Source organism: Alosa pseudoharengus, unplaced genomic scaffold, assembly GCF_046254945.1.
Source record: "Alosa pseudoharengus isolate Yale_2024_CS ecotype anadromous, Long Island Sound unplaced genomic scaffold, YU_APseudo_1.1 YU_APseudo_1.1_scf_21, whole genome shotgun sequence".
Taxonomy (NCBI): Eukaryota; Metazoa; Chordata; class Actinopteri; order Clupeiformes; family Clupeidae; genus Alosa; species Alosa pseudoharengus.
This window is the reverse complement of record NW_027468674.1, coordinates 33,035,554-33,045,553: the sequence shown is the minus strand read 5'-3', so window position 1 is coordinate 33,045,553 and position 10,000 is coordinate 33,035,554. Positions and strand designations below refer to the sequence as shown.

Below are 10,000 nucleotides of genomic sequence, written 5' to 3'. Positions count from 1 at the left end.
TTCACAGGCTCACATGCACATTCACACCTACTGCATACACGCTTAAACACACACACACACACACACACACACACACACACACACACACACACACACACACACACACACACACACACACACACACACACACTTTTCCCTCTCTGTCTCTGTCTCTTTCTCCCAAAAGCACCTAAAGCTCTGGCACACACACACACACACACTCACACGCACTCTCACACAAACAGACAAAAACAAAAACACACACACACACACACACACGCACACACACGCACACGCACACACACACACACACACGGAAGAAAAGGTCTCCATTACTGTGATGCTGTCTGACAGTCTGTGATGCTGTCTGACAGTCCATCTGTGTTGCCGAGAGATGGACCTGTTTTGAAAAGCTCTGAGCTGTTTTCAAGGCTGCGCTCTCTCCCACTCGCAGTCCTTTAAAACCCTCACCTTAGCACCTCCGCATTCAAACAAATCACTCTGCTCTTCCTGCTATGCTCTGCTAGAAATGAAACTCCACAAATCTCCACTGATTTATGTTCTGTTAAATGGCCAAGGTTTACATTTTCTTGAACGGCCTTCTGACTGGCAAAGGCAATCCTTTCCATCTGTTGGCAGAGAGCGCGCTGCAACAAGCGATTACGAAAATGGTAAATACAGGTCACCGGGTGTGAGTGAAGGGGAATATGTGGGCCCATTACTTCTCCGAGGATACTCAGCACAAGGAAGTAACTGCTGCGCAGCAGACGTTCTGTCTGATTCGGGGAGGGGATTTGATCTCCTTCTCCCCCTACAGTGCAACAGATGTGCCTGTCGAGTGAGCGTAGCCCGTGGAGCCTTTTTTAACTCACCCATTTAACAACATGTGCCTGCCCTCCACCCCTCTCTCTCTGCTCTCAAAACACAAGCCTCCAGCCCCCAGCAACTAGCCCAGGACTCTCCAGCCGCTCCTCCACACACCCCATGTCCAGAACCACGCAGCACCACGTCCATCTGGAGTGTTTTGAAATGATCTCACTGTTGGCCCCGTGTGTATTTCTCCTCCTACAACAGGGGAGGTGGGGGTGGGGTGGGGTGGGGGTGGGGCGGACTTGGGGTGGACGTGGGGCGGACATGGGAGTAGGAAGGGGAGTGGGGGGGGGGGATGGGGGTGAACATGAGCTCCATATAGTTGACCCCAACCCAGGGGCCACCTTATGCCTTAAACCACAATATTATTCAGAATGGCAGGTTCAAAAGGAGACGTTTGACCTTGCTATTCTTCCAGCAACCCCCTCCCCACCCCCATGCGGGGCTTTCCCACTTTAAAGGCTCCGAGATGAAGGGAGAGTGGAGATGGGGGGTGATGGCTGGCGATGGCTCCAAGTGGTTTATAGTGATGGCAGGCATTTTGTTATGCATCTCAGTTGAGAAAATACTAGTTTCATCCAGAGAAAACAACCTTGGCAGCAGCTGTCATCTGTTCCCCCCTCTCTCTCTCTCTCACTTTCCCCCTCTCTCTTTCTCTCTCTCCTCCCTATCTCTCTCTCTATCTATCTCTTCTCCACTCTCTCTTTGTCTTTGACATTGTCTGGACCATCTTGCTTTGTGTCCATATTCTCTGTGTGATGGTGCCGAGAGCTCAACATGAGTCTCGCATCACCCATCAGGAAGCCACTGTTCAGAGCAGCCGACCACGCAGAAATGATTAGTCTGTTCTGCACGCCACTGACAGAATAATGACAAGGTAGGGCAGGGAATACACCCACTCCATCTCACACTCTATTCACACTCTACACACACACACACACACACACACACACACACACACACACACACACACACACACACACACACACACAGAGTGATCCACTCTAACTGTGCAGAATCAACATGTGTATAACTTGACTGAAAAGACACATATAGAGGCCCATACAGTCTCTCTGCATACTGTATCTATCATATACCCTACATATCTAGTACACGTTTCCTTTCCTTGTTTCAGATAGATCATTTATTCAGCCAAACCAGTGGAGAAAAAAGGCTTTTTTATTAACAAGATGCAGGAGCTACTCTCTGACACACAGCGCAATCAAGGTAGCTTTAGCAACTGACCTGTGGCCCTGCTCTGTACTGACCCAGCCTCTCAGAGCCCTGCCCGCTCACCCTCACCCCCCTCGCCCCCCCCTGCACACCGCGGCTCCTGCCAGTGCTGCTCAGCCCACATGGCAGCGCGAGGGCCAGGGGGCCTGGAGATAAGAGACGCCCTCCTCCTATCTGAGCCGCTCCCAGGCCCAGACAGAGCCAGGAGCAGCCACGTGTGTCTAAGCTGCTCCACCTAAGCCCCGACCCTGGCCGCCCCCCACCCCTCTCTCGAACAATAACAGTTTATCATGCCAGTCTGGCCCGCTCTGTGCCCAGAGAAGTGGCACCCCCACATGGACAATGGTAGCCACCATGCCAGAATATCACCAGAGATCTCACACCGTGCCAGGCTGGCAATCCCCCTTTGGCACGACCTCGCTGTGCCACAGAACAGCATGAGAGATGCCACATTAATGCCTTCTGCTTGAGAGGATGGGATGAACTATACATGAGTGTTTTGGTCAGCCCTGCACAGAGCCGTTTAAATCCCGAGCCACTGGAATAGAAAAGTCGTATTCGTGGAACACAGCGAGAGTCGCTGGGAAAAGACGCGAGTCCTCGCTAGCTGTCTGCGGTGCCCTGGTGTCTTGTGAATTCACTGTTGCTAATTTGATGGATGAGTGTCCACTGATGAGGAACAGACAGCGCAGTCACTTAGGCAGAACAGAATGATGCAAATACATTCTCCTCCCTCTCCTCCTCCTCCTCCTCCTCCCTCACTTCACCAGAGGAGATTGGGTTTCATGAGCTTTCCCTTGAAAACACAGGCCTAATGCCCCGGCTGTTTAATGAGAGCATTTCCTGGGGTGCGCAAAATGCAAACGAAGCTGACGTGATCTCATCCGCCATGGCCGGCTCTGTCACTGGACCATTACGAGTGTCACTGACATCCCTGCGGGGGCCACAGGGAGTGACCGTCGCCTCCTTTCGCCCTCGAGTCGAGCCATTCGCCTCCCCTTGCCATGGCAAAGGTTCCGGAACATTCTGTTAAGTGATAGGATCAGATGAGCTCCGTGGTGCCAGGTCGTCTGGCCGAGAGTGGAGGGATATTAAAGAATCCTCTCTCTCCGACTTCTCCGGAGACACAATTAAGTGGAGCGGGCGAAAGGCGTGCCTGACCCTGGCAGAGAGCGGGTCAGTGCTTGACGGCCGCTGGCTTCTTCCCTTCGTCTGATTCATATCCGACGCCGGCCGGCCCCTCGGTGGCACGGGGGCCAGGAAGTCTGTTAGGCGAACCTCCTGTCCCCGTTTCATTTCAGTCCCGTCGAATTAACTAAATATAGGGCTGAAAATCTCACAGAAGTCTAAAGGCTAAGATCAAAACCAGACAGTGAGGTTATGTCGTCTGGTCGGAGGAGAAAGGTTGGTGAACCTTTTGAGCAGACGTGAGGGGAGAGACTGATGGACTGCACTTAGGTCTCCACACATCCATCAGACAACAGCTGTGTGCGGAAGAAAAGCCCACCTGCTCCTTGGCAGTAGCCGTGCCCTAATGGACCTTTCATAGCAGGTCTTGTTACTGTTAAGAGATGACCGAGCGAGATCCTATTACTGTCACGTTACGGAGACTCAGTCTGCACCCCATTACAGGAAAGTCCCCATCATGCACTAGCAATGCAGCCGTCCGCTGTTTGAGGTGGACGATGGCTCTCTACGTCATCATGTCATCCATGTCCAAGACGCTGAGCAGAATGTTTCTCACGACTTTTGAAAACACTGGATTACCAGTCTGGAGCGCATAGCCAGGCACAAGAAAGCATCTGCGTGTTGTCAACTCTGACAAATGGGTTTTGGTCTCATGCAGAAGTTGTGTTGAAGCTCAGTGCAGGCAGGGAGCTGGAGCTGGAGCTGGAGCCGATGCAAACCTCCACACTTGGCTCTCCGGCCATGCGGGCAGATGCTGTTGCTGCTTTTGCCTTGCCAGCGTCTGGAAAGATTACGCAGAGGGGTCAGCGACCAACGTACTAGGGCAGGACGAGGATGGCATTCAGTGTGCACGTGGAGGCTGGGTCAGTACAGAGCAGGGTCACAGGTCAGTTGCAAAAGCTACCCTGATTGCGCTGTGTGTCAGAAAGTAGCTCCTGCATCTTGTTAATGAGATATTCAGCCTTATGGGAAAAGCCTTTTTGTTCCACTGGTTTGGCTGATCTACCTGAAACAAGGAAAGGAAACGTGTACTAGATATGTAGGGTATATGATAGATACAGTATGCAGAGAGACTGTATGGGCGTCTATATGTGTCTTTTCAGTCAAGCTATACACATGTTGATTCTGCACACAGTTAGAATAGATCACTCTGTGTGTGTGTGTGTGTGTGTGTGTGTGTGTGTTTCCATATCTGAGTGAGCTGAAGGAAGAGAGCAGTAATGAGCAGGTCGCTGGTCCAGGTCAGGTCAGGTCAGGTCATGCGTAGCCTGCTCTCCTTCCCCACCCCGTATCACCTGCGGAGAGGTCGCTGAGCTGCTCAGACATGCGCACGTTAAGCCCTGGTTTCCGTACCTCAGGGCCAGTGGATAATACAGCTCAGTGGAGCAGTGGAAAGGGACAGTGCCATGACAACCGGACAGAACTGGGCAGGGGAATACAAATAAGAGAGCAGATTAGCCTGCGAGCACAGCTTTCCTCTCAGCTGTCAACTGTCCGTCCTGAGTCCACTGAGGCCGCTGCCGCTGTCGCCACTGCTGCTGAGCTGGGAGTGTGAGTCCAGTGAGGTGGACACACCAGTTCTGCTGCCTCGGAGAACCTCCCCCGTGTTTCTGCCCAGATCAGGAGACAGGGCCTTGCGGCGTTGGACTGCACTAGGGAGGCTGTGCGGAGGTGCTTAAGTATTTATTATAAACAGCCGAGAGACTGCGCTCCATAAAATCTGCATGGGTGCACCCTAACAATAAAACTGCATGTGATTGGGCTCTCTGCGGGGAGGCAGAGCAAGAGTACAAGCGAATGAAAGAGAGAGAGAGAGAGAGGGAGAGAGAGAAAGTGAAAAAGACAGAGAAAGAGAAAGAGAGAGTGAGGGGAATATAGAAACTGTGAGAAAGTGGCTCATGCAAACTAAGTTGGATTTCTTTCTTGTTTATTTCACTTTGTTTTGTGTGTGTGTGTGTGTGTGTGTGTGTGTGTGTGTGTGTGTGTGTGTGTGTGTGTGTGTGTGTGTGTATATCTGTTAATTTTATTCAATGTGTTGTGCTTTGTGCTGTGACCCTGTGCATGCTCCTCTGTGGCACGCTGCACTGTTGTTTTATGAGCACATCATACAGAATAGTGTTACCCCGCTTTTCGTGGCTGCCGGCCAAAGCAAACAGGCGATTAGGTGTCCAGTGCAAACACTGGAGCCTCTCAGCCACGAGCAGGCCCACCATCCCGCCATCCGAGCCTGGCTTACCCAGCAGCCTCCACTGCTCCAGCCCTGGCCAGCACTGGCCTCAGCTGCCCGGAGGACACCCCTCCTGCCACATCGCTTCATTTACGAGTGCGCTGTGTCTCCACCTCTGAAGGGAGTACTTGTGCGCTGTCCAAAGCCACAGTCCAGGGACACCCCTGGCCTCTCACTCGCTTGCTCCAGCATGAATGAGCACATGTCAGCAGCGTGGTGGGGGTGGGGGGGGGGTCTATCATGTGTGGGTCCATATCATTGGCCATTACATTCTTTGAGTGAGCTTCATCACCATGGAGCATTCACAACAGCTGTGCGCCACCATCAACCCCCGCAAAAACAAGCAAGAAAAGGCCTCACAATGGCCCCCGCATGAGCACAACACTCACGGCAGGCAATAAATGACCAATGAATTACATGTGTACTAATGTTTACATATGATAGCAATCAGACCCTTTCCTTCCTCTTGAGTGACACCGGCTTAATCTATGGCCGGGGTCAACTGGTGGGAGGTTAATGACAGCTTGGAGAGGGCTAATGCATTCCGGGTGGGTAGACCGATTTAAGGCATCGTTTGTGGAGTTGAGGCCAACCAGACTCAATTTGGGGGTAATGAACCGCTGTGTTGTGACCCCGCCTCTGGACCAATGGTCTATGCGGACACATTAGCATCTAGAGTTTACTCACATGTGCCTTAGTGTACACAGGGCCCTGACTCAATGGGCACGGGTGGACATGAAGACTTGAAATGCTTTGGATGGAGTGATGAGCCATCTTGTGCCTGTCCTGCTTTCAGCTGGGGTTAAGACATTTGTGTTGTGATGACTCCCCTACCGCACAGAAGTTCAATCTATCATCTGGAAAGGTATTTACACACACACTGCTGCTGCAGACTCGCAATAGGCCTGCGAAACACATGCAAGCTGTCTTGATCTGAATGGGAGAATGCTGAAGGGTGAACGAGTCATTGCGTAACTTTGAGACAATCCACATGGACCCCCCAACTGGACACGCCGGACTCACCCAGTGGAAGGAGTCATGATGCAGCCTCCGCGGTCAGCCGTCACCCTGCAGCCGCAGCCCCTCTCCGGTGTGTCGTGGTTCATCCCGAAGTTGTGTCCGAGCTCGTGGGCCAAAGTGACCGCAGCCCCCAGAGGGTTGTCTGAGTGATCCTGCGGAGACAGCAGAGTAACGTTAGGCCTGTTGCATCCCACCCAGCGCAGCACAGATCAATGCCATGATTACTGTGGACACACATACACACACACCCAGACGCAAAACACCGCAATCTATTCCATTTCCAAATAAATAAGCCAATTTTCTGCGCTTGCTATGTGCACTGTAGTGTAATCCATTTAGTTGCGCTTTCCAAAGATTAGGCCCTGACAAAAATCGACTAATATACTTTTTTTTCATAAATGGAATTGCAATTCCGTGTTGCACATGAGGTAGATAATCCATAACGCACTGCCACAAACAAGCTAAATAATTACTTTTCCAAAAACCCATTGGAGGAACATAACTCAAGATTTGCACCGCATCTGTAATTGCCTGTGTGTTGCCAAGCCAGAAGAAATGATCTAAAGGAGACGGAGCCTTTCCAAGCTGTTTCCTAGTGCTCTAGCATGTGTGTGTGTGTACATGTCTCCCTGTGTGTGTCTGTGTGTGTGTGTGTGTGTGTGTGTGTGTGTGTGTGTGTGTGTGTGTGTGTGTGTGTGTGTGTGTGTTTGTGTATGTATGTGTGTGTTTGTGTAATCCAGTGGCAAAGCATGACCTCCATGGAGAGAGAGAGGTGTGGAAGAAGAGCCATGAAGCTTTGTGAGAGATGGGGAAACGGTGAAGCTTTGTGAGAGATGGGGAAACGGTGAAGGAAAGACTGACAGCAAGATAAAGAGAGCGCTGAATGGAAGGAGTCTTAGAAGGCCATCTGAGGAAGGACTGGCTTAGAGACAAAGGGAAAAAGGAAAAAAAGTGAGAGATGAAAACTGAGAGAGAGAGGGAGACAGAGAGATAGATAGAGAGAAAGAGAGAGCTCAGCAGCTGACAAGATCTTCTAGTGAGGTCTTAGGACAGTTCAAGAGAGGTTCTAAGTGAATTATGCAGTGTATGTGGGCATGTGCAGCTCTCTCTCTCTCTCTCTCTCTTTCTCTCTCTCTCTGAGTGTGTTTGTGTGTGGGGGGCGGGTGCGCGTAGTATGTGTGTATGTGTAATGTGTGTGTCCATGTGTTTATGTGTGTAAGAGACAGAAATAGTTGTGTGTGTGTGTGTGTGTGTTTGTGTGTGTGTGTGTGTGTGTGTGTGTGTGTGTGTGTGTGAGTGCATTTATGTGTATGCACCCTACCAGTGAGTGTGTGCAGAGAGCAGGGAGAATGGAGAGATTCTGGTAGCTGTGCATTATTCAAATGGTGACGCACCCACGAGGCGCTCCACTGCTGGGCACGTTTGAACGCTGCGGTCACCTCTGCTGTGCCGCGCGCAGCGGGGACAGCCGCAGCTGCGAACACGCCAATTTCCAAATCACTCTGATCTCGGCCCTCTCCCCTCGCACGCCCTGCCGACGTTCACCGCGCACGACCACATCAAAAACAGCCACGGCTCGCTTCGCCTCACTTCACACACCCAACAGCAAAAGCTTTCATGCTGCGGCAACATTCACATCGGACACGCTACACGTGATGCAGGTTCAACTTCCGGAACTGTCTGGATGAAGTGATGACAAGAAAACGAGGCAGAGACAAGAGCTTCGGCAAAACCATTCCAGCATCAAAGGGGGAGTTCGCCATGGCCTGCTGAGGACAGATATGTGTCGATGTGGAAAACATATTTTGGGGTTCCTTCCATGCTGCAGCAATAGGACCTGTTCCCCTTCCAAAGACTTTTCAATACCCTTATCTATCTGAATGGATGCAGCAGATACTGGATCAGTGATGGACTATTGGACATACTGTATCTGGGGGACCGGGGAAGAAAACACAGATGGAACGCAGTGATTTGTGCTCTCCAGTAAAAACGCCTTGTAGGCTTGATTCTATGGATGAATCTGTTCTGTAAGTGAGCTACACTGAAACTTACCGCCCCCCGTTAAAAAGCTGTCTGCTCTGTGCTCTGTGGTGAGAGCCTCAGGTCCAACATGCGTGTGAGAGTAGAGGTGGACTAAGACGTAATGTGCGGTTGTGTTTTATGTTTCTCTCTCTCTCTCTCTCTGGCTCTCCTAAACGCTGTTTTCTGTTGTGGCCCCGGTGCAGACATGATGGGATTAGGCCTGTCAAGTTTGTTGCGCCCTGCCTCATGAAATCGCAACAGGCTTGACTCATGTAAGTTGATATGGTGCAGGATTTATAACCAATGCCTTGGGAATGTTGGCGTACAGCATGATATAACGCCTTGAGATTAGATTTGCGGACATTCAGACCAGCCACTACTCCAAGAACCTCGCTGAACCTTGAGGAGCATGGGAGCAAAACAAGAGATGCAATTGAAAGATAAGTTGATAAGAAAGACACAAAACAGCGAGAAGAGAAAACAATGATAGAAACACAGCAACACAGAGGGAAAGATGGCTGTTGTTAAGATTTTATGTAATGATTGCAATTAATCTTGGTCACAGCGAAGAAAAACAGGATTTAACATTTTTCTCTGGAAAATAGCTTTTTATTCTTGACTACACATCTCCTGATCACAGAAGGACGACAGCAGATATAGCTCCACAATGGAGCCCCTCAGAATGGATCCACTCACCATGACGATGCCTCCTGACTGCTCAGCGGTGCACATGCTCATGATTGGTGCCATGCCTATGGTGGTGCCCTGGAAGTAGACCCCACTGCACACAACAACAAAACACACACATCACAGTGATCAGCAGTGTTATTCTGAAGCGGTAGCAACATGGGCCTATACTGTAGACATGCTGGACTTCATACTGTACATACTTCATACCAAACATCAACTACAGAAGCAAAGGAGGCAAACTACGTTCATCCATCCATACACTTTAGAGGATCAGTGTGCTTTACTACGTTCATCCATCCAAACGTTTTAGAGGATCAGTGTGCTTTACTACGCTCATCCATCCTAACACTTTAGAGGATCAGTGTGCTTTACTACGTTCATCCATCCAAACACTTTAGAGGATCAGTGTGTTTTACTACGTTTATCCATCCCAACACTTTAGAGGATCAGTGTGCTTTACTACGTTCATCCATCCAAACACTTTAGAGGATCAGTGTGTTTTACTACGTTTATCCATCCCAACACTTTAGAGGATCAGTGTGTTTTATTACGTTCATCCATCCAAACACTTTAGAGGATCAGTGTGGTTTATGTCATCCATCCAAACACTTTAGAGGATCAGTGTGGTTTATGTCATCCATCCAAACACTTTAGAGGATCAGTTTGGTTCATGTCATCCTAGATACTAGTCTGGTGTCTTCCGATGGTTGAGCTGTCTAAACTGAAACAATAATTTATTACAAGATGTTGTAATGCATTTGTCCAGGCTTT

General features: G+C 50.1%; 1 protein-coding gene across 1 annotated transcript in view; it reads right to left on the bottom strand.

Annotated features, from left to right (window-relative positions):
- The window catches only part of adam12a (ADAM metallopeptidase domain 12a), a 77,066-nt gene that overhangs the window by 19,096 nt on the left and 47,970 nt on the right, over nt 1–10,000 (bottom strand). The window contains exons 10-11 of the mRNA XM_076298677.1: nt 9,236–9,320; nt 6,521–6,669 (exon numbers count right to left, since the gene is read on the bottom strand). Of these exons, the coding sequence (XP_076154792.1) occupies nt 6,521–6,669; nt 9,236–9,320 (234 nt within the window). The remainder of the gene's footprint in view (nt 1–6,520; nt 6,670–9,235; nt 9,321–10,000) is intronic.